Source organism: Carya illinoinensis, chromosome 1, assembly GCF_018687715.1.
Source record: "Carya illinoinensis cultivar Pawnee chromosome 1, C.illinoinensisPawnee_v1, whole genome shotgun sequence".
In the NCBI taxonomy this organism is placed as follows: Eukaryota; Viridiplantae; Streptophyta; class Magnoliopsida; order Fagales; family Juglandaceae; genus Carya; species Carya illinoinensis.
The window spans coordinates 30797222-30824817 of record NC_056752.1 but is presented as its reverse complement, the minus strand read 5'-3'; the positions used below and the strand labels follow the sequence as shown (position 1 = coordinate 30824817).

Below are 27596 nucleotides of genomic sequence, written 5' to 3'. Positions count from 1 at the left end.
TGATATGAAATTGAAGTTTAGACAAGCGTAAACCCTAGAGCTTTATAAACACCGCCAGGATCGATTGTCCCCCTTCCGCATCCTTACTGAACATACACAACACACTCTCGGCTGTATCCTCTCTTGCTCTCTAGTCTTTGTGCGTCTTAAAACCCTATAGAGACGCCGGAAAAAGGAGGGGGGGTTTAGATTCAGATCATTTTTGATCGCCGATTTTCTTGATCCGAATTCGTTTCGGATCCTACATACTCCCGCTATGGACCTTCCAAGCCTCGTCGTCGTCCTCCAAGGTGCTCTCAGCCCCAACCCCGATGAACGTAAGGCGGCGGAGCAAAGCCTCAACCAGGTTCCTCATTTCACTGTTCCATCTTTAATTTATGTCTCAGGGAACGATTTGTATCGGAATTATGCTTCTTGATTATTGTTCGTTTCAGCTCGATTATGTATAATCTCTACTTCCATGTGAAAAGATCGATTCTCAAGAATTCAGAAAAATTGCTTTGTTTTTCGTAATTAAGAGAGGCTGGTAGATCAATGCATGTTTGTTTTATTTTGGTTGGTGCTGTAATTTCCGTATGGCAGTTTCAGTACACGCCTCAACATTTGGTGAGGCTATTGCAAATCATCGTGGATAACAACTGCGACATGGCTGTCCGCCAAGTTGCTAGCATTCATTTCAAGAATTTCATCGCCAAGAACTGGTCGCCTCATGAGCCTGGTACGGTACGCCGTGTGCTTTGTTGTCTTAATTGTTTGCTAAATTTCGATTTATAATTTTGTTTGTTTTTGGTTTGATGTAGATGAGCAGCAGAAGATCTTGCAAAGTGATAAAGAAATGGTGAGGGATCATATTCTAGTGTTTGTACCGCAACTTCCTCCTCTGTTAAGGTAAAATTTTCTAACTGCGGTAGATTTGGTTTTGCTTTCATTTTTGTTAGTTGTAGTATATACATGTTCCTAACTTACCTATCAAAGAACTTATCAAAAAAAAAACTTACCTATCAAATAAAAAAAGTATATACATGTTTCTAACGACCACTTCTGCATGTGTCCATTCTTCGCATCGCATGCTTTCCAAGTTTTAATTTGTTAATTGTGACTTTTCGTGATTCTTTGACAAAGCCTATTGCTATTTGTCCAATCTGATATAAAAACTCATTCCTATATCTTTGATAAATCATATTCTAGCACTTTAAGTAAATTGAAATGCTACGTTGTGCAGGGTACAGCTAGGTGAGTGCCTCAAGACAATTATCCATGCTGATTACCCTGAACAATGGCCACACCTTTTGGACTGGGTGAAGCATAATTTACAAGATCAACAAGTGCATGGAGCTTTATATGTATTGCGGATACTTGCTAGAAAATATGAGTAAGTTTATGTCTTTCATCCTAGTTTTTAGAGCTGAAAGTAAGAGATAATAAAACAAAGTCATGTTCCTTTAAAATTATGCAATGGGTTGTGTCCTTTTTTATACATTTATCCAGTTTAGAACTGTTCTTTGGTCCCTTTTTTAACCCAGATGGGAAGGTCAAGAGAACTGACGTCATCTATTTTGTACATGCATGCATAAGCTAATGCTTGCTTTTTAGTTATTTATCTTTCTAGATAATTAATGCTCTTATGTAAATTAAAAGGATGAATTACTGTTTCTTCCAATGAATTCGTTTTCCTTATTTTATTTTACTTTATGGAAAAAATAATCTGCTGCATTTACATTTCTTAAGAGTTGGCTATCTTAATGAAGAAAAACCTGGCTCTATCAATAGCACGTAATTTGTAATTAGGCTCTTTCTTGTATACTTACTGTGTACTTTGGCTTTTACCTATTTACATGGATCAATTAAACTTCTTTTTACCTATAACAAAAAAATGAAGAAAAACCTGCTTTGCGTGAAAGGCTACGAGGGCCTGCATTTGTCTCAGTTTCACCTTCATGATTTCAGTCCTTTAGAGTCTGTCTGTTGATTTAACCAACCAGGAGCAATATATTGTCAGTTTAAGCCTTCGGTGTCATTATCTCTCTCTCTCTCTCTCTCTCTCTCTCTCTCTCTCTCTCTCTCTCACACATATATTGAGTTTTAAGGTTCACATCCTTGTAGTCATTTATGTTCATTCATCTGTGTCCTTGGGCTATGCCTATTTTTGTTTAAATAAAATTTCTTTTACTTATCAAAAAAAGTTATTTCTGTTCATTCATTATTAAGAATCCTTGATATGTTCTCGTGGAGAGGCATCTACTTGTGTTAATGGACATTACAGTGAATACAGTCCCAGCATTTGAGTATTGTTAGTGATTAATAGAGTACACTCAAATTTCAGTATTTTAGGAAAGAATCATGGCTTAACTTAACCCCGAGGGGTAGCTCAATTGGTCAGGCCTTGGGTTTGCTCCCCAATGGTCACTAGTTCGAGTCCCCTCAGGGCCACTGGAGGATTTACCTGGTCGTTAACTTCAGGGCCCCTTGGGATTAGTCGAGGTGCGCGTAAGCTGGCCCGGACACTCAAGGTTATCAAAAAAAAAAATCATGGCTTAACTTTCAGAAGTGTCCATCATATTGTTTTTTTATGTATGCTGTTGTCTTGAGCAATGCTCTACTTATTGATACATTTCTGATTGTTGAGGAACTCTATCCCAAAATAAATTTGCCATGTTGAAGCCTCTTTCATTTCCATGTTTACAAGATGCACTTGTGTTCATGTCAATCTTGCTTACTGAAAGTTATTTTATTCTTTTTTGATAATTAGGTTCAAGTCTGACGAGGAGAGAACGCCGGTTTGTCACATTGTTGATGAGACATTTCCTCATTTGCTCGATATATATAACAAGCTTGTCCAGATTGTCAACCCGTCGCTGGATGTAGCAGATTTGATCAAGCTTATTTGTAAAATATTTTGGTCATCCATATATGTAAGTTAGTAGTTGGAAAGTATGAAAGTCTACCTTCTATCCATGAATTTCATTCTACTTGGTGCTTCAGTTTGGGTTTCAATTTTATTTGGTGCATGTTTATAGACGTTGCATTAAAGTTGTTTTATAAGAATATCCATTGAAACCCTTCTCTCTCCCTCTCTCTGTCTCCGATCTAATTAGTTGTGAGTACAAGTCTTTTGGATGGCTTCAAATGGCCTTCCATGTGCTTCAAGCTGTTTTCTTTGATTTCTCTTTCAACGCTTTAACCTACTAGGATAATCATATTGGATATGCATTGCCTTTAACTTTTTCTTTTTCTAGCATGTGGGCAGCTTTCTGGTTTGTAAACAATACTGCCTTGGGGCTAATGCAATTTTTCAAATAAAGTTGGTTTCCATAAAATTTTAATTTTTCAGTTTAAAGACTTGGAAAAGTCTTGTGGTAGAAAATCTTTTAACTATCTTCTTACCCTGCCCTTTCTTGTTCTTTTACCTCTCCATGACTAATTATTAAATTTTGGTTTATGTTTGTTCTTTTTAGTTGGAGATTCCAAAACAGCTCTTTGACCCGAACGTGTTCAATGCTTGGATGATTCTTTTTCTAAATGTATTAGAGAGGCCTGTCCCCTTGGAAGGGCAGCCTGCTGACCCCGAGCTTCGGAAATCATGGGGGTGGTGGAAGGTCAAGAAATGGACAATTCACATTTTAAACAGGCTATACACTCGGTAAGTTATTAGATTTGAAACATGCCAAAAAATGAGAATGAGCTTTGAGGCAAGAGGCATTCTGACTTGCCATCGGCACTTAAACTATTATTCACAGGTTTGGTGATTTGAAACTTCAAAACCCAGAAAACAAAGCTTTTGCTCAAATGTTTCAGAAGAATTATGCTGGCAAGATTTTGGAGTCTCACTTGAACTTGCTGAATGTGATTCGTGTTGGTGGCTATTTACCCGAAAGAGTCATCAATCTGATCCTTCAATACTTGAGTAACAGGTTTTTTTTGGCATTTTTTTTAAGCTTAACTTTCATATATTAAATCCGTTGTATCTTCCTCTTTTATGAATTTTCTGATTCATTTAATCTTCTTATCAGTTGCATAATCCATTTGGATACTAGAAAGTGTTTCATCTCATCTCATTATTACAACTTTTTCAAATTTTTACGCAAAATATAATAAACAATTCAACCTTTGCAAATCCCAAAACAATAATAATATTAAAAAAAATAATATTCTAACAATATTTTATTCAACTTTTAACTTTCATCTTAACTCACTATCCAAACCTCACCTTAGTGATTTTCATTTTTCTATGATATCATCATAGGTTTTAATAATCCTAGAAGACCAGTTCATGTTGCACTTAGGCTCATACAAGTTTTTGCACAACTGAACCCAACTCACTTATTCTTTATATCAACTACAAAGAGTTTGCTTTATTAACATAGTTAGGATAAAAAAACTGATTATCATGTGGAATTCAAATGAAAGAGTTTTAAACCATATTCTCCTTGTCTGGTACCTTCCTCCCCACTTTCCCCCTTCTTTTAGATTTTACTTAATTATTTTTCATTTGAGGATGGGTTTTATGGTTAGAGAAGACCAGAGTGAAGCACTGTTGAAGGTAGAGTAAAGCGATGTGGAAGATGATCCCATGTTGCTTGTTGTGTATTTGGAGAGAATGGAATGAGCAGAGCTTTGAAGATAAGGAAATGATGTTGGCTGATATTAAGGACTGTCATTTTAAAATCCCTTTTTATTGTATTTGTGCTTAAAAGATCAGGATTTTTTAGCTCTTTTTTTACCATCTTATTAGGTTTTTGGCTTGGATCTCAGGCAACACCTTTTCTACTCATTAATAAGTTTTAACTCATACAAAAGGGTAGAGGAGAGCGTCTTTTTTGCCAATGTGTTCTTGAAGTCATGGATGATGTGTGTTTTAAAGGGTTTGTTTTGGAAAGAAGTATCATAAATGACTCTGGTTGTTGGGGATATGAATGCTTACATGTCATTGTGAGAAGCATCATATTTTTCCAGGATTATTACTTTGGAATCTTTTGGGTGGAGGGAACTGGGAGACTTGGATGGTAGGAGAAGAACCATAATAATTTATTTGATTTTCATCAATTTTATTGCATTGAGTTATGATGCATGTTCTTGAAGTTCTGGATTCCACTGACACTGTCTGTCTTTATTGTAACATAGCTCCATGCCATGTGAAAGTAGAATTAATGTCATGCTATGCTGTCCATCTAGTTTATCTCAAGACCTTCAATATCTTGGTGCATTGCTTCACTTACTGCTGCTCGGTTGCCACGTTATATATCAATATATGTCGAAAGAATCTATTTAACCCTCCTCTTTTGTACCATGTATATGCAGTATCTCGAAGAACAGTATGTATAATCTGCTCCAATCTCGACTTGATACTCTTCTTTTTGAGATAGTTTTTCCACTTATGTGCTTCAATGACAATGATCAAAAGCTTTGGGATGAAGACCCTCATGAGTATGTGAGGAAGGGTTATGGTATGGCCCCATGACATTAATTTATTGCTTTAAATACCTTGGATTGCAGTAGTTGATTCAGGACTTCTTCTGGTTGGCTGCAGATATAATTGAAGATTTATACAGTCCAAGGACTGCTGCCATGGATTTTGTCAGTGAGTTGGTTAGAAAACGTGGAAAAGAAAATCTGCACAAGTTTATTCAATTCATTGTGGAGATTTTTAAGAGGTATGTATTTTAATTTCATTTAATTGTTGCCATGTATAACCCCAAGGGGTTGGCCCAAATGGCGAAGGTCTTGGTCTTGGGGTATCTCTCCCTTCAAGGTCCAAGGTTCAACACTTTATGGGTGCAAACAATCATTTGGGGCCACGTCCCCTGGTGAAAAGCCAGCTTAATCAGTTCTGTGTAGGGAAACTTCTGGGGTGGCAGTGCACGCGACCGGGGTTTACTCTGCAAGGGTGGGTCCGAAGGGCCCTACCTTGGAGAGGTTCCCCGACATAAAAAAAAAAAAATGCAATAAAAAAATTAAGTGTCTTAATTGTTTCTTGTATTTTTTTCCTATACTAGTTATGATGAAGCTCCGGTAGAGTACAAACCCTACAGACAGAAAGATGGTGCTCTTCTTGCTATTGGAGCTCTCTGTGATAAATTGAAGCAAACCGAACCTTACAAGTCCCAACTCGAGCGTATGTTAGTGCAACATGTTTTCCCCGAGTTCAGTAGTCCGTTTGGGCATCTTAGAGCTAAGGTTTTTGAGTCTAAAACTCTATTCTGTTCAGTTACTATTGTAACATTTGGGTAGTTATTAGTTTGCATGTTGCAGTTTGTTGTGATAGTTGACAATACTCTGCTGTTGGCTTGTCTTCTTCAAACACCAATTTTAGAACTAATGTGTTGCATGCCAAATTATCAGTGAAATTTTATTTTCAAGTGATTTATTTTTTATCCCATTTCATAAGGTTGAGAAATATATATTTTCATTATGTTTTCTTTAGTGTTCCGTTTAACTGGAATTTATTTAAGTACATTGTTAATGTACCGCATTCAGAAAATAACTTATTATTGTGAATATTGTTCTGGATGTTAGGCTGCATGGGTTGCAGGACAGTATGCACATATAAATTTCTCAGATCAGAACAATTTTCGTAAAGCTTTACACAGCGTTGTGTCTGGGATGCGTGATCCAGAACTTCCCGTTCGTGTTGATTCTGTTTTTGCACTGCGCTCTTTTGTTGAGTCTTGCAGAGGTATATATTTACAATGGGGTTTATGTGTGTTGTTGTGTATCTTATATTTATTTTTCCATTGGTTTGGATGTTGTCTGCTTGATGGAATTAGCACCTTGTTAACCATGCAGATTTGAATGAAATCCGCCCAATTCTTCCTCAACTCCTAGACGGTATGCAGTTTATGAAACTTTGCAAAGGCTGTTAACGATGTGACTTATTGAATTTTTCTTATTAGTAAACAAAAAGTCAATAGTCTTATGTATCAGCCTATTGAATGAAAGATTTAACATATGTAATTTTCTCTCATGCAGAGTTCTTTAAACTTATGAATGAAGTTGAGAACGAGGACCTTGTTTTTACTTTGGAGACTATAGTGGACAAGTTTGGGGAGGAGATGGCACCATATGCTCTTGGGTTATGCCAGAATTTGGTAATATTTGCTATTACATCCTCTCTTTTTATTTTTTTGGCAAGTGTCTTCAATGCTTGACAGTCTCTTTTTGTCAGGCGGCTGCATTTTGGAGGTGTATGAACACAGCTGAAGCTGATGATGAAGCTGATGATCCTGGTGCTTTAGCTGCAGTTGGTTGTTTACGTGCCATTAGCACAATTCTTGAATCAGTGAGCAGGCTTCCTCACCTTTTTGTGCAAGTCGAGCCAACTTTGCTTCCTATAATGCGTAGAATGTTGACAAGTGATGGCCAAGGTGTGCATTTGATACTCTGATTTGGCTTCCATTGACGATGATTTTCTTTTTTCTTTTTAATTTTCCAAAAATTCTCATTTCATGTAAATTTTTATGTTGCTTATATTATTTAGTAGGTTTTATAGACACTAATTTTTAGGCTCTCAACGGTATCTTGTTCGATTATCTATTACATTTTCTACTACAGCTGGTCAATCAGTTTTATGGAAACTTATAGTGGGCATCATTTCGAGATTGGATTCTTTATCTTTCCAAAATTTTTCGTTTGACTTGTTTAGACGATTAGTATCCATGCCATCTATAGGGGTGCGTAAAGGGGTTGAGTATCTTGTCTTTATGCCGGCACATGTAAATTGTTTTCGAGAAGTGAGCACATGTAATTTTTATTTTTGGTAAGACAAAAAAATCTAATCGGTGTGCACATGTAGAATTGAATTGATAAGTGTGCATGCGGGTAAAATTTAATTGATATATGAGAAGTGTGCACACAGATAGGTTTTATCTCTTGTATACCGTCTTGTGTATTGGGGCTATGCCTATTATTATTAATACTACCGTTTACTTATCCAAAAAAAAAAAAAAAAAAAAAAAAAAAAATTTCTACTGGTTAATAACAGTGAGTCTGGAGTTTTTTTTCCGTACAACCTGCATGCATGCACACACCCCCCTCTCCGGCGCTTCTCGCCGGAGTTGACATTCTTCCCTTTTTGCTTCTTTTCTTCCTTTCCTTTTCTGTTAAGGACCCTTTACAGTTAGTTCCGATGGATGAAGTTAGGCGTTTTATGGTGGAGTCAAAATCTTTCTTTTTCTCGAAGGTAGGAGCTAACAGTTTTCGTATTACTGAGAAGAACAGACGCATGGTTTTATTCATACTCATTAATGGTGCAACAGCCTCTTGGGTTGTGAGAATGGTCATGGAAGCCATTGATGCTCCTCTGCGTGAAGGTTTTTTTAAGAAACTAAGAATGGGAAATGGGCTGTTCACTTTGCAACTGCTTAGAAATTCTAGGGGACGTTACCTCCTTCTGGAGGAATTCATTAATGGCAGGAGAAGGGGTTCGTTGATCATCCCAGAAGGAGCAAAGGGCAGCGGCTGGGAGGGGTTCTCTTATCACCTTAGGAAGGTGGCTGAGCAGGTAGTGCCTCACATGGAGTCTGTGAAACAAGATGGAACCGTCGTGGAGGCAGGAACAATCTCTTACGCAGCTGCTTTGGCTGGTTCTTTGCCAGAACACATTTCACCCAGTGGTCCCATCATACCTGATTCTTGCCCAGTAGTATTAGGAGGATCTTCTGATGGCTATAAAAATATGGGGGATGTCGAGGGTGTCCTCTGGGCTGTCAGAGCTCAGCTTTCTGGATTACTGCAAGAAGTTTCCTCTGTTATGAAAAGGGTTGATTTGGGTCTGAACATGGTGATGGGACTGGACAACGTAGTGGGTGGGAGAAAACAGTCTACGGTTTCTGCTTTTTCCCTGGTTGCTGAACAGCCTACGGTAAAGGGAGGGGAAGGGGGGGTAATTGGGACTAATGGGTTTAACGGGCTGGGCCCTGTCTTAAGCACACACCCTAGGCCCTTGCAAGACCGGGCAGTGGGGAAAAAGCCCCAAGCCCCTCAGTTACAGGCCCCAAGCCCCAAGCCGCACTCACGGGTCACGGGCCCACTCTCTAGCCACGGGCCCACTCACGTGTCACGGGCCACGGGCCCTTCAGACAGCGTGTTAGGCCTGTCTCAACAGGCTATCGAGCCTTCGACCTCCGGCGAGCACCTGTCCTCCCCGCCGGCGATGAACAGGGCCCCCCTTCCGACGACACAGAACATCACGCCGGTCGCCGGCGAGCCACCCAAAAGAGTGACGGAGCACCCGAAGGCCTTTTCACGAGCCGAGAAACCCCCCTTGGCTGCGATGGATCAACCCGGAGCATCCCAGGCCACCGACGTCTTGTCGTCGACACAGAACGGGCCGATCGACTCCGGCGAACCTGGGGAATGTTTTTTGAAGACAAAGACACCCACCGACTGTAGTTCTAAGGGATCGGGGGCACTGTGTACACTCGGTCCGACTGTGGGGGTAGTCTCTGAAGATCCGATCCTCTCCTTAGGTCTTTCTGAAACTTTATCCAAGGTTTTATGTACAGATATGGGAGAGGTTGATGCCTCTTCTGTGGAGGGCGGGTCCTCGGAGGAAGGGTCTATTTATGGGTCAGATTTACAGCTTTTTTGCAAGGAATTAGGGACTGAGAATTTGTCAGCTCATCCAAGTGAACCCGAGGACCTACTCAGCCCTCTTTGTTCACTGCCACCATCTGATACAGGGACTGATACACACCCGGAGTGGGTTCTTCAGAAGGTCAATGATATGCGTCATTGCTTGGGCATGTCCTGTGAAGGCTTCGAGGACCAGATGCAAGCTCTCCTCTTAGCAATCCAAGCTGGCCAGCCTTCTCTTGCTAGATCTGAAGGCAAGAAAGATAGGGAACTCAAGAGATTGACCTGTTCGATAAACTATGACGCTCGGGAGGGCAGCGTGGGTAGAGGGAGACACAAAGATAGGGTGAATCTTGGTGATCCATGAAGCCCAAAATTCTAGCATGGAATGTTCGTGGCTTGAATGACCCGAACAAACGCCTGTCCATCAAGAATCTTTTACGGGCATGGAAGGCTGATGTCATTTGCTTTCAGGAAACTAAATTACAGCTTATTGATAGGCATATCATTAGAAGTTTGTGGAATTGTCCTTATGCAGGATGGACCACCCTCGCTTCTAAGGGCGCCTCAGGGGGTATTTTGGTAATGTGGGATAAGAGAATAGTTAATTGTATTGAGGATTGCATTGGTGATTTTTCTGTCGCTTGTTCTTTCTCCAATGTGGACGATGGTTTTTGTTGGGGCTTTGCAGGTGTTTACGGGCCAAATGATGACGGTAGTAGAAAACTTCTCTGGGATGAGTTGGCTGGTCTATGCAGTTGGTGGGACATCCCGTGGTGTATTGGGGGCGATTTTAATATCACCCGGTTTCCGAGTGAGCGGTCTGGGGTTTCTAACACAGGTTCGGCCATGATTGATTTCTCCTCACTCCTTTTTGACCTAGACTTGGTGGACCTCCCTTTGGCAGGGGGAGATTTTACTTGGTCAAATGGAAGGGCCTGGTCGAGGTTGGACAGGTTCGTCGTCTCCTCTTCTTGGGAGGCTCACTTTCCCACCCTATGTCAAAAGCGACTTCCCCGGCTTTGCTCAGATCACTTTCCCATCATGTTAGATTGTGGGGGTCTCCATGAGGGAAGGAGGTATTTTAAGTTCGAAAACATGTGGTTGAAAGTTGATGGATTTCTAGAGAAAGTTAGAGCGTGGTGGTCATCTTATCAACTCACGGGTACTCCTAGTTTTGTTCTCGCAGGGAAACTAAAAGCTTTGAAGCAGGATCTAAGGAAATGGAACTTCGAAGTCTTCGGAAACATTAATGACCAACGCAACAGCCTATTCCTAGAGTTGCAGCAGCTTGACGCAAAACATGCAACAGGGACTTTGTCGGTCGATGATGGGGTAAGAAGATTAACTGTGGTTGCGGAGCTGGAGAAACTTACCCTTATGGAAGAGATTTCGTGGAGGCAAAAGTCACGGGCACTTTGGTTGAAGGAAGGGGATAGAAGCACAAAGTTCTTCCACAGAGTTGCCAACTCTCACCGTAGGAACAACGCCATAGAGGTCCTCCACGAGGAGGGCAGGGTCATAACAGGTAGAGAGGCGATAAAGGACCATATTGTTCACTTCTATGATAAGCTTTTGACAGAACAATATTTTTGGAGACCCAAGGTAGACGGTCTAGCTCTTGATTCCATTGATCACACAAGTGCGGCTTGGTTGGAGAGGCCTTTTGACGAAGATGAAGTGCTTCATGTGCTAAAAGGTATGAACAAAGACAAAGCCCCAGGTCCAGATGGCTTTCCCATGGCTTTCTTCCAAGCCTGCTGGGATATCATTAGGGAGGATCTCATGAAGGTTTTTATCGAATTTCACTCCTATATGAAATTTGAGAAGAGCCTAAATGTCTCCTTCATTGCCCTTATTCCCAAAAGGGCAAGATCGGTGGAAGTGAACGATTTCCGCCCCATCAGCTTGATCAGTGGGGTTTATAAGATCATCTCCAAAGTTTTGGCGAAGCGGCTGAGTGGTGTCATGGGGAAGATCATATCGAAGTCCCAAAATGCTTTCGTGAAAGGAAGGCAAATTCTAGACTCGGTCCTCATTGCCAATGAATGCTTGGAAAGCAAAATCAGATCCGGCACTCCAGGTATCTTGTGCAAATTGGATATGGCAAAGGCTTTCGATCATGTGAACTGGGACTTCTTATTGTATATCCTTGGTAGGTATGGTTTTGGGGAAATGTGGTGCCAGTGGATAAAGCATTGTATCTCAACAGTCAGATTCTCGGTTTTGATCAATGGTACTCCGGAAGGCTTCTTCAACAGCTCTCGAGGTCTGCGACAAGGGGATCCTCTCTCCCCACTTCTTTTCATTCTTGTAATGGATGTCTTGAGCAGAATGCTGGAAGGGGTAGTGGAAGGCGGCTTCGTCTCGGGCTTCTCGGTAGGTGGTTCTCCTCATGGAAGCTTGACAATCTCCCACCTCCTCTTCGCTGACGACACCTTGATTTTCTGCCATCCGGATCTAGCCCAACTTAGATCCCTTCGTGCTCTTCTTCTTTGCTTTGAAGCTGTTTCTGGCCTCAAAGTGAACTTAGCAAAATCGGAGGTAGTTCCCGTTGGCTCGGTTATCAACTTAAGCGAGGTGGCTGCCATCTTGGGCTGCAAGGTCTCTTCCTTGCCTATGAAATACCTTGGACTTCCCTTGGGAGCCCCTCATAAATCCAAAGCAATATGGGAAGGGATGATTGAGAAAATTGAAAGCAAACTGGCAGGGTGGAAGAGAATTTACTTGTCCAAGGGGGGAAGAATCACGCTTATTAAGAGCACGCTCTCTAACCTCCCAACATATTTCCTCTCTTTATTCCCCGTGCCTGCAGGGGTAGTGACCAGACTAGAGAAGACTTTCCGCGATTTCTTATGGGGTGGTTTAGAGGATGAAAAGAAATGTCACTTGATCAAATGGGATAAAGTATGCACTCCGTTGTCTTGTGGTGGTTTGGGCCTAAGAAATTTGCGAACCTTCAACAAGGCACTCCTGGGGAAATGGTTATGGCGGTATCATCTTGAAGGAGATGCTCTTTGGAGGCATACCTTAGATGCCAAATATGGGAGCATTTGGGGGGGATGGTGCACTAAAGAAGCAAGAGGGACATACGGCGTGGGAGTCTGGAAATTTATTCAGAATGGATGGAATAACTTTCTCGGTAACTGCAAATTTGCGGTGGGAAGAGGCACACGCATCCGCTTTTGGCATGACATTTGGTGTGGGGATGTCGCCCTGAAAAATGCTTTCCCCTCTCTTTTCAGGATCGCTTTTGATCAGGGTTCCTCGGTAGCCGATAATATGTGTAGTGCTGATGACTCTATCCAGTGGTCTGTGAGATTCTCTAGAGCTGCCCAGGATTGGGAGGTGGGAGTCATCACGGATTTCTATAGCGCTTTGTATGAAATGAAGCTAAGGGCTGGAAGGGAGGATTGCTTACTTTGGATACGCACAGGAAATAAGAAATTCTCAGTCCGTTCTTATTACAAGGCCTTGACAAATCACCCCGGCAATGTCTTCCCGTGGAAGAACATCTGGAGGTGCAATGTTCCCCTTAAGGTAGCTTTCTTCGGATGGGTGGCTTCTCATGGTAAAATTTTGACTATAGACAAGTTAAGAAAACGTGGACTCTACTTATTGGATTGGTGCTTCATGTGCAAACATGACAGTGAATCTGTGGACCACCTCCTTCTTCACTGCGAAGTAGTTAAGACCTTATGGGATGAAATCCTATCCAGGCTTGGTATTGCATGGGCTATGCCTAGGAGGGTGATTGATTTATTGTCTTGTTGGCAAGGGATGAGGGGCAATCGTCAGATAGCTACTGTCTGGAAGATGGTACCTTTATGCTTAATGTGGTGCACATGGATCGAAAGGAATAGACGCTGTTTTGAGAACAAGGAACGCTCCCTCGACGGTCTCAGGGCTTTCTTCTTTCACACCCTATTACTTTGGGCGTCCTCTATTGCATTGAACGGAACAAGTCTTCATGACTTTTATGCTACTATTCGTAGCACTTAGTTTGTAACTAGGCTCTCTTTTGTATACATCCTGTGTACTCGGGCTTTGCCTTTTTACGTGGATCAATAAAATCTCTTACTTATCAAAAAAAAAAAACTTATCCAAAAAAAAATGAGAAGTGTGCACACAACACTTGGAGATACTTTTTCTTTGGCAACATCTCTTTGCATAATGATGCTTTTTTGAATGCCTATATGATTATTTCAGATATTGGCTACAAGCCTTGTTTACGAGCTTAGACGATGGGAGTGTTGGTAAAAGCACGCTTAAGCGCAAAGGCTGAAGTGCTTTCCTTACCAAAAGCGAAGTGAATCTACAAAAGCGTGCTTTTTGGACCTTTTTAGTGGGCTTAAAGCACAAAAAAGCTTAAAGCTCCAAAAAGCACGTTTTTGTATTTTTTTTTTTTTAAACATCTAATATCGGTTGAAGTCCCAAAACGATGTAAAGAAAATTTTCCCAAGTATTTAGTTGATATTGAAGATTATTTACATGTCATGGTGCCACATGATTTCGTATGTGGTGTATATGCTTTGAACCAAATATAATAGTCCAAGTTGGCTTTCTAGATGGATTGGTATTTAATTGCATATGTTAGCTTAAAAGTCAACACCTACAATTCGTGAGCTTTTTTGGGCATAGCCTTTTTGGTATATATTGATTCAACCATCTACTTTAATTTGATTATGGCTATCATATATTTTGTAAAGCATGAGAGAATTATAGAAAATGCTATGCTTAAATTTTATGTAATTAGATGATTACTTTTTTTTTTTTTGATAGGTAAAATTTTATTGATCGACGTAAATAGGCAAAGCCCGAGTACACAAGAAGTATACATAAAAGAGCCTAGTTACTAAACTACGTGCTACTGATAGTAGCGTACAAAACATTAAGACTCGTTCCATTTCATATGATAGAAGAAGCCCAAAGCAACAAAGTATGAAAGAAAAAGTCCCTAAAGCTGTCCGGAGAGCGTTCCCTATCCTCAAAGAATCGGTCATTTCTTTCAGTCCATGTGCACCACATTAAACATAAGGGTACCATCTTCCATACAGCAGCGATCTGGCAATTGCCCCGAATCCCTTGCCAACAAGACAATAGATCTCTCACCCTTTTAGGCATGACCCATGCAATACCAAGCCTCAAGAAGATTGCATCCCACAATACCTTAACTACTTTACAATGAAGAAGAAGGTGATCTGCTGATTCGCCATTGCGTTTACACATATAGCACCAATCCATTATGTAGAGTCCACGCTTTCTTAACTGGTCAATTGTTAAGATTTTACTGTGAAAAGCTACCCAGCCAAAGAAAGCAACTTTGAGGGGAACATTGCTCCTCCAAATGCTCTTCCAAGGGAAGTCATTGAAGGAGTAGGTCGACAAAGCTTTGTGATAAGAACAAACTGAAAATTTCTTGTTCGCTGTGCTGGTCCAGAGTAATCTGTCCTCCCTTCCTCCCCTTAGCTTGATTACTTGATTGTTAGCTTTATCTCTAATAAGTAGAATGAATAGACTAAACATATTGTCATCTCGATTGTCATATTGTCAAGTGGTAAAGGCCTTGGTCTTGGTGGTATGCTCCCTTCAAGTTTAAGGTTTGAATCCTCTTGGGTGCAAACTATTTTTAGGGGGCATCAGATTGGGAAACTTCCCCTTGAATTACTTGAGTTGCACTTGTGGGGAACTCCTTAGCGAGGGCTTGTGTGCCCTTGGGGTTAGTCGAGACTTTGTTCTCGGATGCCTAGTGTCGATAAAAAAAAGATTTTATAATAATTTTTTTCTATTGTACTTTATGGGTTTTTTGTTATTTACATTATATTAGAAAATTTGCGCTTTACTTAATTCAAGCGTGGGCTTACACCTTGCACCTAGGCTCTAGATGGTGCTTGCATGTAAGTGCACCTAGTGCTTTCAGCAAACTAGATGAAAACGTGTTACAGAATTAAGTATAGCTCTATCTTGCTCACCCCTGGCACCTTTAGATAAATAATCCTCAAATCAGACTTATACTTGGATATCTATTAGCTATAAAAGTAAACACATTCTTAGAGCCTTGAGCTTAGATCTGCTCATCCTGAGAATTGTTTTATAGTTTCCACCCCCTCAAAATTTGGCTTTGCCTCAAGTAAAAACATGTACTTATTTCTACCCCTCGACATTTCAAATTATGATTATTAATGTTGTTGTTGTTGTTATTATTATTATTATTATTATTATCATCTATTGTTCAATCCTTTGGCATGAACATCGGCATTTGGGCATGTATAGTAGGCTCCCATGTCAATCAACATTGTTGGTTTCAACTTTTACAAGACTGTTAGTTGAAAGTTGAAACACCCTCGCTTATCAAAAGAAAGTCAAAACATCCTCAAACTTTCAAACAATGAACATACAATTTCCCAATGAGTTGACAGCAATGAGCTCTGAAAGGGAAGATGATATGTTCTGCTAAGGTTGATGATCCAGTCGTCTAGCAATAGTGGATAAATCTAAGAAGAATGGTCAGCCTGCACTATTCATTGTGAATTCATTGTGACAAACTAATTTATATGATGTATGTGTGGCCAGCCTTGATGTCTGGTAAATGTCCAGTTGAGAAAATTATTTATCAAAAAAAAAAAAAATGTCCAGTGGCTGTTATGTAATGGACATATAAATTGCTGTGCAATGCATTTAAAGGGATATCTTTTTTCATGACTGAAAGTTGAAAGTCGGTGTCTTAAGTTCCCTCTCAGTATGGAAGAATCTAGTTTCTAATAATTCCATGGTAATGTTTATTGTTCTACAATATAATCCATTTAAGTTAGTACATTGTTAGCATAGTTTTGGTCGTGGAAGCCTTGAAGCTGAAGTTTCCAGTTAGTAGAACTGCTTATTTGAGTTTTTGTTACTCTCGAGTTGTTGGAACATTTACTGGACAATTTGCCAGGATTTCTTCTTTAGTTGGAGTCTTGGGACGTGAGTGCCTGGCATTTTGATCTCTTTTCCATTTCAAGTGAACAAGGACCTAGGCAATAGAAACTTTTTTTGTTTTATGAATTATGAAATACACATAAAAATAGCAGCTAGATCTCTTCTTCCGTGGCTGCACTAATCCTTTCGGAAGATGGACTTGCAAAAAAGTATATAATATTTTCTGCCTTTTTAGTCACTTAAGACTGCTTATTGTGGAGTCCCATGACAGCAGCACATGTATATCTCTTCTGAGGCTCTAAGCAGCACATGCGGTTTTTCAATTTTGAAGCTTTTGTACTCATTGAAATTCAAAAAGGATATAAAATTTTCTTGTTTAAAGCTTTCATTGTTTCAATTAGCCACTGGAGTTTTAACATATTTGTATGAATTTGCAGACTACTACAGCTTTAGCTGCTCTTTTTCTTCTATAGTTTGGTATTCTTTTCACACTCAAGCACCATTTTTTTTCCCTGTTACCTGTGCAGAGGTTTTTGAAGAAGTTTTGGAAATTGTTTCGTACATGACTTTCTTCTCTCCAACGATATCGATGGATATGTGGAGTCTTTGGCCCTTGATGATGGAAGCGTTAGCAGATTTCGCTATTGACTACTTTCCAAGTATGATTCTTTCTGACCTTTGTATACTTGGCTGGATATACAAGGGCAATTTCATTTGTACTATTGCATTTATTATCTTTTTTAGGGTAATTGGTTCTATTTATGCATCTATGGTTTGTATAATCAATAATTTGTCTACCACATGACAAAAAACTAGAATGAAACATATTTATTATAGTGTTGTGATGTAATAGGTGTGTCGGTGGCGCCATTAAGTAGTGACACAAATTTCTGGTTTCACCTTTTGGTTGTTGACTACATTCTTATTTGTGTAATAATCTATACTTATCAAGCCCCATGTCACAGGTTTGATTCCCTCTGGGATCAAACTGCGATTTAAATGGGAGGCAATGGCAGTGGGTTGATGTGCTAGTCTCCCCCTGGGGTTTAGGTTCCATGGGTGGACTCCTAAGGGCTCTGCTGTGGGGTGGTTCCCGTCATAAAAAAATAATCTACTTATCAAAAACAAAAATATCCTTCTCCGTTACTTATAAAAACAATTATCCTTATCTGTTAGTTCTCTCACACTTTGTCAGCCCTTTTTGGGGATCCAACTCTATTAGCCTCTTCAGTTAAACTGATAAGAAGTTGAAAACTTATTGAGCATTGTTGTTATTGTAGAATATTTCTAAATTTTCCCTCATTGCACTAATAAAACGGGACATCCATTTTGGGACATTTTAAAATATAGGAGAAGGTATTAGCTTTTGTACGATGGAGGGAGTATTAATGTAACATCTTGGCAACTTATTTATCAGATAAACATTGTAACTACTTTTTACCGTATGGCTTAAACTTGGCTATGAAAGTCAGTTTGTCCACATAGTAAGCATTGTTGGTGGACAACCTCCAATAATTAATTATGATGTACCTATTTTGTGGATATCAATTATCAAGGTCATGTATTTGATGTCCAGAATAAACAAGTTCCGCCATTCTTTTTTGTGGTGCAAATTCTAATCCCATGGCACTTCGTGTTTATTCTATTTTTTTTTTTTTTTTTTTTGTCCTCACTCAATTTACTCCATTGGTCGATTGTAATTTATTTTCATGGCATGACTTTTCATGAATTCCTTGTATCACTAAACTAGCATGCTTAGGCATTGCTCTTGTATATGTCCCATATACGTGGGCTCTTGCCTACTCTTCTGAATCTTTGATCAATAAAATTTTGTTTCTAATCCTTCCCCTCTTCTTCTCCTCCCACCCTTCCCCAATAATAACAACTGCAAAGCATGGCACCCGATTGATTTGGTTCATCAAGTAACCTGGAGATATTTATTATATAAAAAATGCCAATGTTAGGACTGAACAGAACGGAGCATTGTCAAAGGTCCATGTAAAACTGAACAAGTTTTTATTCAATAAGTGGTAGCAATGTGTTATGTGTGTCATATTTAGACAATACTGATCATTTATCAGTAAAATGTAGACAATACTTTTTTGATCAGTAAGTGGCATATATAGACAGATGATGAATTGAAGCATTCCAGGCTGAATCTTTTCTTAGAACAGTTTATCATATTCATTTTCCATATTTTAATTCTAAGAAGTGCTGCTGTCATGCAGATATATTGGTTCCTTTGGACAACTACATATCCAGGGGAACAGCACGTTTCCTTACTTGTAAAGAACCAGACTACCAGCAAAGCCTTTGGAATATGATTTCATCTGTGAGTTTTTTTTTTGCTTAATAAATTTCTTTTGGTGCCTAGCTGTCCATCTAAAGCATTGGATTGAGAATGAGAAAAGGCAATATTGTTTTGATACATTAATTTTTTTCGTTTAATTTTCTTTCCTTTCATCCCCTTCAGCTGATAAGGTTGTGTTTTTCTTTGATTTTGCAGATCATGGCAGATAAAAATATGGAGGACAATGATATTGAGCCAGCTCCTAAGCTCATTCAAGTTGTATTTCAGAACTGCAAGGGGCAGGTTGATCAATGGGTCGAGCCGTATCTCAGGATCACAGTTGAGCGATTGCGTCGGGCTGAGAAGTCATACTTGAAATGTCTTCTCATGCAAGTGGTAGGGACCATGTATAAATTTCTTTTTATAAATGCTTTCCATTATCCATTAAGATAAGTCTCTGCTTTGCTTCGGAAATACCTCCCGTGTACAACCCCACAAACACCCCGCCCCCCGGGCCAGAGTTTTTTTCTGATAAGTAATAAAATTTCTAAGTGCAATGGATGCTAGTTCAAGTGCACAGAATGTACAAGGACACCTATCTAGGAACATGGATACAAGAAAATTATGGAAATTAAGCCCATTACTGTCTATAAAAGCTTTCCATTTTTCACACTGCTGCAATTTGTGGGCTACCAACACTCTTCATGTGTCAAAAAGGTCTACTATTCCTCTAGGCATGGCATGACCTAGGCCAAACTGAATTGAGTCTTGATGAATTTGGGCCTTGTTTGGATAATGAGTTCATCTCAACTCCTCTCATCATTACACCTTTCCCAAACTTCTAAACAAAATATAATAAATAATTTAACCTTTTCAAATCCCAAAACAAAAATAATATTAAAAAACTATATTCTAACAATATTTTATTCAACTTTCAACTCTCATCTCATCTATCTCAAATCAACACACTATCCAAACCTCCCCTTAGTATGACAAATTGAATCTTGCACTAATATTCATGTAAAACATAGAGAAAGATATAGAAATCTATTAGAAGCTTATTGGATATCTAGACTTTATTTTTTTATATAGGTAAATCTAAACTTGAATCTTGATGAAAAGAATTGAAAAAACTTGGGTGACAACTCACCTAAATGATCAAAGGGAGGCCCATATATAGAATTTTTGCTACAGGATGAGAAGGGCTGCAATTTTAGGAAACCCTCCAAGTTTTGGGGGCTGAAAAGGGGCAACAAGAAGGGGGAATTGTTGCTTGGTTGAAGTAATAAGATTTATTGTCCTTTTCGTAAGAAAAAAGTTAGGGTTTTCTTGGGCCATATCAAGGCTCACGAAAAAGTTTTTTTTTTTTTTTTTTTTTTTTTTTTAAACTCCTTACAAGACTTGGTTTCTTAGAAAAATATTTTGTATAAGCTCTTAAGAGTTTGGCAGCAATTTTTTTTGTTTTGTTTGATAAGTAAAAAATTTTATTCAACGAATGAAATAGGTGAAACCCATGTACACAGGAAGTATACAAAAGAAATACCTAAGAAGTAAAACATTCAATTACTAAAACAGCTAAAACAAAACCTCATGGACTCCCCCACCATTAAGAACAATGGCTGAAAACCAAGAAAACCGGGAAAACATAAAAAATTTCCAGAGATCATCTACAGAATGTTCCCTATCATTAAAACACCTATCATTCCTTTCCAACCAGATGCACCACATAATACACAAAGGAATCATTTTCCACGCTGCTGCAACTTGAGAGCAATAAGGAATTCTAGGCCAGCATGCAAGTATTTCTGTCACTGGTTTTGGCATAACCCAGGACAGTCCAATTCTTCTCCCCTTCCCATAACCCTTTTGCCGCATCACAGTGAATAAGAAGATGACCCACTGATTCTCCAGCTTTCTTACACATGAAACACCACTCCATAACCATCATTCCATGCTTTCTCAAATTGTCAATAGTCTGAATGTTTCCAATTGCTGCGGTCCAAAGAAAGAAAGCAACTTTTGACGGAACACAAACCTTCCAAATATTCTTCCAAGGAATGAAAATTTTTGCTGACCATTCATTACCCTATAAAAAGATCTAACAGAAAACTTATTGGTCTCTGTACTTTTCAAGAGAATATGATCCCTTTCATGTCTTCTAATAGCCACGGAATACAGCAACTTGAAAAAATCAGTAACCTCCTCAATTTCCCAGTCCTGAACAGATCTGAAAAAACAGACATTCCAATGCTCCTCTTCATTAGAAAAACTCATCATCTCAGAAATGGAAGCCTGCTGATTAACAGCCAATCTGAAGACATTTGGCAGCAAGTTTTAAAAGAAAAAGAGTCTTAAGAGGTTGTTGGGATTGAGAAACACTCTTAATCCATCTCATCTCATCATTACGACTTTGCCAAATTCCCACAAAATATAATAAACAATTTAACTTCTTCAAATCCCAAATCAACTTTTTCAAATCCCAAAACAATAATAATATTAATAAATAACATTCTAACAATATTTTGTTCAACTTTCATCTAAAACTATCTCATCTCATCTCACTATCCAAACAACCTCTGAATCTTGGATTTATCCCTAAAAAAATAAGGTTGGCAACTGAATGGCATTCCTCCTCGTAGGAAATATTTTCCATATGATAAACTTTTAAACAGCTCCCAACTCATCTTGGATTCTATTGACTATTTGTGTTAGAACATGGATTTCCCTTGTTACATTTAACACCTCCTTCCTGTAGGCTAGGAATGTTACATACTTTTGCAGCTTTTTTTAATTTATTTTTATATAAGTAAGACTTTCGTAGTTGTGCCCTATAAAGGGTCCCAACATAACTTTTTTTGTTTGGTAAACAAAATTTTATTGATAATAGGAATGGGCAAGAGCCCAAGTATGTGGGACATATTCAAGAGTAATGCCTAAGCGTGCTAATTTAGTGATACAAGGAATTCATGGGAAGTCATGCCACGAAAATCAATTACAATTGACCAATGGAGTAAAGTATTGAAAAAGAAACTTCTAAGCTCATTCATTGACAGCTCTCGATCTTAAGAACTTTTTATTTTCGACTCCCCCATCAAACGGGTGGGGTACACTAGGTCATAGAACTTCGAAAAAGCGTCAATTTCCCAATCTTATGCATCTATGAGGAATGTTACGTTCCATTGGTTAGGATTAAGAGGTCCACTATCGAAGTTTCTTTAATTCTTGCTATACCATGAACTTGTGGGTAAGTTTCCTTGAGTGCCGTATCACCACACCATACATAGGAAGTAGGTTGGCAATTTGGAAAGATTAGTTTTGATTGAGGTTACCTTACCCCCTTTGGATAAGTACATCTTCCAACCAGCCAATTTCCGCCCCATTTTTTATAGAACATCATCTCAAATTGATTTCGATCTGAATGGAGCACCCAACGGGAGGCCAAGATATTTTATAGGCAGTTGAGATATCTTTCATCCCACAATGGAAGCCATGCTCTTTGTATTAGGAACATCCCCCATCGAAACTACTACTGATATAGCCAAGTTCACTTCAACCCCGATGCTGCTTCAAAGCATAAAAGGAGAGCCCTCAAAGCTCGAAGTTGGTCATGACTAGGCCCACAAAAGATTAGGGTATGAACACCCACTCTCGAGAATCCAGCTCGAAGTTGCCCCCCCACCCCCCCCCCCCCCCCCCCCCCCCCCCCCCCCCCCCCCCCCCCCCCCCCAAAAAAAAAAAAAAACTGAGAATCTAGATATGACCCCACGCTCCAGTCCTCCACAACACTTGTAGGCTAGGAATGCTATGTAATTTTGTAATTGTGCCCGGTAAAGAGACCCAACATGTTAAAAATAACTCATTTATCCAAAATAAATTCCCCAAAACATAACATAAAAAAATAGTCTTATAGCAAGAAAATGGAAAACTGGTCTGTTTGTGTAAAAACACTAAGTGTGAAAGTCCCTTCAAACATGATCTATGCATGGCTGTCTGCTTGTCAACACTATCTTCTTTACTTAGAGATTTTACAAACAAACAACCAAACAGAATTGAATACTCAATAAGTAGTTCATCATACAGTAAACATAATAGATATATTGTTTTCTTGAAAATGTGCATACTTATAAAATATGAAACTTGTGTGGTTCATACTTATATAACATAACATTCTACATGCACCATGCATGACTTATTGAACTTTTCTTTTGCTTTCCTTATTGGGCCAATACACATTAACCCCATGTGCATGGTTGTGCACCGATTCCACTGTTTGTGGCCCCAAATGGAACTGCTAAACTTATTAATAACATAACATGGTGAACCACACTTAGGTACATGGCTTGCACATCCACACTTTTGCATTGATACCATGCATCTCATATGGTCATTTTTAAAGCTTCTTTCATAACTTTTCTTTTATCTTCATTATTGATGCATGTAAAACACATAATAACACAACTGCTCATAATCATAAATGAAAACATATCATGATTCATGCAAGACATATATAACATGACATTCAAAAATCACTTTCATCATAACTTGTTACGTAAAAAGGGGCTTTCAATAAAGGGCTGTACATACATAATACTATAAAACATCCTTTACCATACTCACATACTTGAAGTTGCTGAAAAAGGGTTGGACTTTATGGGCCAATGCTGGTTTTTCAATCTCCGGAAATTGCAGCAAATTTTCTAGAGCTTTCATTAAAAAAAATAAAGCAAGGACCTCAAGAAAACAAGTCCGACATCTTCCTTGGTATTGGCAGCAGTTTATCTAGGGTTAGGGATTGGTTTGCTTGAATAACATCACATTGGATTGCTATAAAAACTTTCTAGACTCATGGCAGCCTTTATTTTTCTGGTTTTCAGGACAGATAGTCCTTGTGAGCATGAAAAATCTAATAATGGGGCTGTACGAAATTAACTCACAATTTGTTTAGAAAAGGGTTCTAAGAATCTTAATGTCTAGGAGTTATAGGGAAAATATGCTTCTATCCTTTGGATCCATTAAGGAGTCATAAGTGGGTCTGATTTCTACTTTCCAAAATCTGGAACAGCTCAAATCCTATCTCAAAAGAGTCCTAAAGCAGGCTGTAACGGACTCCTGTTGTGCAAGAATTCTTCTAAAACAACTTTATTGTGGATAGCCTTCATCTAGAAAGTTTCTTGGCATGCAGTCAGGTTCTAACTTATCCTAAAGGGTTGGTTTCCAATTATCACGAATTTAACGGCCAAAAACCAAACGGTCTTTGGTTTGAAAATACTTGGGCTTGTCCATCCATATATGGGCTTAATGGGCCGGGCCTCTTATTGGGCCTAATTGGCTGAACCTACCATTTGGAATTTGGGTCCATAAGTTTAAATCCAATCCTATCTCCTCAATACTAGATCCTCAAATACTAGGTAGAGTTAATGGGCCCAATAAAGTAATCTTCCTTCTAGCCTTAGCAAAACTGGGGTCCAAGCTTATAAAATCTTTATCCAAGCCTATAAAATTTGGGTCTGGGTGTTACATTACATCTCTAATCTAGGCACTAAACAACTTTTCCAATACTTCTTTAAAGCCTATGAAATAGATCTATGGAAGTTATTATGATAATAGTAATTAGAACAACAACAACAACAAAGAAACACAATTACATATTTCTATTTTAGACCCTTCAATAAAATCGTGGGTGTGACATTGTCACTTGTCACGGGCTAAAACTACTTTATCTCTGACTGGGTCTGTTTATTATTATTAATTTTTTTAATTTTACCTGATTGCCCTTTGTTATTTACTTGTTAAGATACTTAAGACCGATGGATTCAATAATCCCTTAGAGGTTGTATTAGACATGAACGATTAAATAGACCACCATGTCCTTGTTAATGGTGGTATTTATTTTACTTAAGCTAATTAAGGAAACCATCAGAGCCTTGCTAATTGATAAGAACATTCAGAGAACCACAAAGGATGGATTTTATGCCATGTCTCTCTAAACTAATAACTGGTATGTTGAATCTAGAATATCACCGTTATATTTCCTCTCTGGCTTGCATAAAATGAATTTTTTGTTAAAAGGTATGTGCTTCAAATTACTTATACCGAAGCTTCTTTTGAGGTGAAATTGTTCTTAAAAAAGAAAATCATTGCAGATAGCAGATGCTCTTTACTACAATGCAGCTATGACACTCGGCATTTTGCAAAAGCTTGGTGTTGCAACCGAAATCTTTAACCTTTGGTTCCAGATGCTGCAACAAGTTAGAAAGAGTGGTGTACGTGTTAATTTTAAAAGGTGAACAGTCAATCTTGTTTCCCATTCTTAGCATCCTCCTCTCTCTTCTCCTTCCCCGGAAAATGAGAAAAAAAAAACCCCTCTTTTACCACCACAGCCTTTGTTTGATACTTGCTGCTTGGCCCTTTGAGAAGGTTTGGCATGTCATAAATTTTATGTTACAGGGAACATGATAAGAAAGTATGCTGCTTGGGATTGACATCACTCCTATCACTCCCTGCTGATCAGTTGCCAGGTGAAGCTTTGGGACGTGTTTTCAGGGCAACCCTTGATCTCCTAGTTGCTTACAAGGATCAAGTCGCTGGTCTCTCTCTCTCTCTCTCTCTCTCTCTCTCTCTCTCTCTCTCCTTTTAACATATTTGTATTGATAATTCTAAACTTGTGTGCTTAATGGGCAGAAGCTGCAAAGGAAGAAGAAGCTGAAGACGATGATGATATGGATGGATTTCAAACTGATGAAGAAGAAGATGATGGCGATGTATCTGACAAGGAAATGGGAGTTGATACTGAAGATGGGGATGAAGCTGACAGCATTAGACTTCAAAAGTTGGCTGAACAGGTGTGGATTTTAATCAGCTGTTAAAATGAATTGTTTGAGCACTTTTTGAAATAATGGCATGATGGGTACAGGTAATTTGAAAAGAACCCCCAGTTTTTTCACATTGATTTAGAAGTGTCCTATGAGGCATGCCTAATTATCTGTAGTGCATTCAGAAGAGACACTAATTGGCAAAAAATGCGCACAATTTTTTTGGGCTGTTGACATTGTATTGCAAGTTACATGACATGCACGTAGTAAGTTTTGAATCCATGATCTCACGCTCCTCTCCTTAAAAGTGGGGAAGAAGTTCCATTTGTGCTAAAGCAGTATGACATCATGTTATTGTTCTGTTGGTTTTTTACAATGATGCTTGGACCAAATGACACTCACCCCATAAACAAGGGCTGCAGGGTGAGTTTATTGGTTCAATGCCGGAGATGTATGAGTCATGTTTGTGTCGGAACATATTATTAGTTTGTCATGCTATGTCCCACCCATTGGGTTACAACCTACCGGTCAAAGGGCGGACTTGGATGAGCTGTAAGATTAGATATCCTGGGTTCGATTCCACATTGGAGTACCCCTGGATTACCAGATACAACGGTTCTGGTGGGTGTGGAGGTGGGGGGTTGCGTATTTGGGATTCACTCCCCAAGGGTGGGTTTGGAGGGCCCCCCCCATCTTGGTGAGATCCCACGTCATAAGAAATGTTTTTCATGGTGGTTTTATTTGTTCTCAATTTGTTGCTTTTTTTTAATACATTGAATTATCATAACTTGACATTCTGTAATGAGCAGGCTAAGGCTTTTCGCCCAAATGATGACTCAGATGATGACTCAGACGATGACTATAGTGATGATGAAGAGTTGCAATCACCAATTGATGAGGTTGACCCTTTTGTTTTCTTTGTGGATACAGTCAAAGGTAAGTGGGAGCTCTCTCTTCAATCCTGTTTTGCTTGAACTCTTCTAATAATGTTACTATTCTGATTGGTAGCGGCCTCACTTTTTTTTTTTTTTTTGGCTTTGCCCCACTTTCTTTGAAATCCAGTCTTGCAAGCATCAGATCCATTGAGATTCCAGAACCTTACACAGACACTTGACTTCCATTATCAAGCCCTCGCCAATGGTGTTGCCCAGCATGCTGAACAGAGGAGGGCAGAGATTGAAAAGGAAAGAATGGAAAAGGCAACAGCTACTGCTGCTGCTTAAACTATTGATGACATGCTGCGGCTAAAATTTTGCTTCGCATATTGCATCTGATCCGTAATGGTTTGCATACAGCATTGTTGCCAGTCACCACGTCAGAGCATTTGGTTGTTTTAATGATCATGGGTCAGTGAGCCCCAACGATTTCTCGTGTTCAAAGTTCTTGGAAGCTTTGCTTGTCCAAGTCCCCACTGATATACAGTGGGATTAGTGAACCCTGGAGCTAGTTCTTTCTTCTATTCTGGCGTTCAGAGTTATGGTCGTTTTCTGGTGAGTATGGCTATTCTATGGTAGGAGTAAGCCTGTTTTGAACTGTCCGCGCTGTCTTTTCCTCTTTTCCTACTTTCTTTTTATGTTCATTAGTCCACGGTTTCTCTGGGTGTAGCATTCCGCTTTCCAGGATTTATTGATTTGGAAACCCTAGGACCTGCTTTCTTGGCTTGATAGCAGTTGGGGTTTCACGCATACAGGTCTTGTAGCATTTGTTTTCGTTTCATACGGCTGGTTCATGGCTGATAATTTTTGCTGCTGGGTCGTCACCAACAAAATTTTCCCCTCCCCTTTTATTAGGTATATATACAGTCTAGGGATATTGGTTTATTTGGGTTTGGGAGTTTTGAGTTGATTGCAGGGGGGCTTCCAAGGGTTGCCTGCTGCCGATTGTAAAACAGTTACTTTTATTCTTTATATGATGTAGATTATTAATGAGGAGCAGTCCATTTTGATCCAATGTTGTGTATATACTTCGTTCGGAATGATTTTTCTTTCATAGTTGGTGTTTTATTT

The 27596-nt window shown here is 39.2% G+C and overlaps 1 protein-coding gene across 3 annotated transcripts; it reads left to right on the top strand.

Moving 5' to 3' along the window:
- On the top strand, positions 1–27540 carry LOC122315003 (importin beta-like SAD2). 3 transcript variants are annotated; one of them, XR_006243926.1, is made up of 23 exons: positions 1–346; positions 583–718; positions 801–888; positions 1223–1372; positions 2750–2912; positions 3456–3640; positions 3738–3911; positions 5299–5444; positions 5528–5651; positions 5994–6174; positions 6514–6673; positions 6784–6825; positions 6967–7085; positions 7163–7361; positions 17016–17147; positions 18717–18820; positions 18995–19174; positions 24922–25061; positions 25226–25365; positions 25460–25620; positions 26400–26526; positions 26653–27080; positions 27196–27540. XR_006243926.1 is itself a non-coding variant. In XM_043130693.1 (22 exons), the coding sequence occupies exons 1-22, from the start codon at positions 257–259 to the stop codon at positions 26811–26813; spliced, it is 3099 nt and encodes a 1032-aa protein (XP_042986627.1). In that variant the 5' UTR covers positions 1–256; the 3' UTR covers positions 26814–27540. The 3 variants fall into 3 exon arrangements, 2 of the variants coding, with proteins under 2 accessions (XP_042986627.1, XP_042986615.1); XM_043130693.1 differs by having other exon boundaries at positions 25463–25620; positions 26653–27540; XM_043130681.1 differs by having other exon boundaries at positions 26653–27540.
- Positions 27541–27596: the final 56 nt, after the last annotated feature.

Coding starts and splice junctions, on each gene's coding strand:
- LOC122315003 (XM_043130681.1), top strand. CDS start 257: ATGGACCTTCCAAGCCTCGTCGTCGTCCTCCAAGGTGCTCTCAGCCCC. Junction 3,641..3,737: donor TTAAACAGGCTATACACTCG/GTAAGTTATTAG, acceptor TATTATTCACAG/GTTTGGTGATTTGAAACTTC. Junction 19,175..24,921: donor AATGTCTTCTCATGCAAGTG/GTAGGGACCATG, acceptor AAATCATTGCAG/ATAGCAGATGCTCTTTACTA.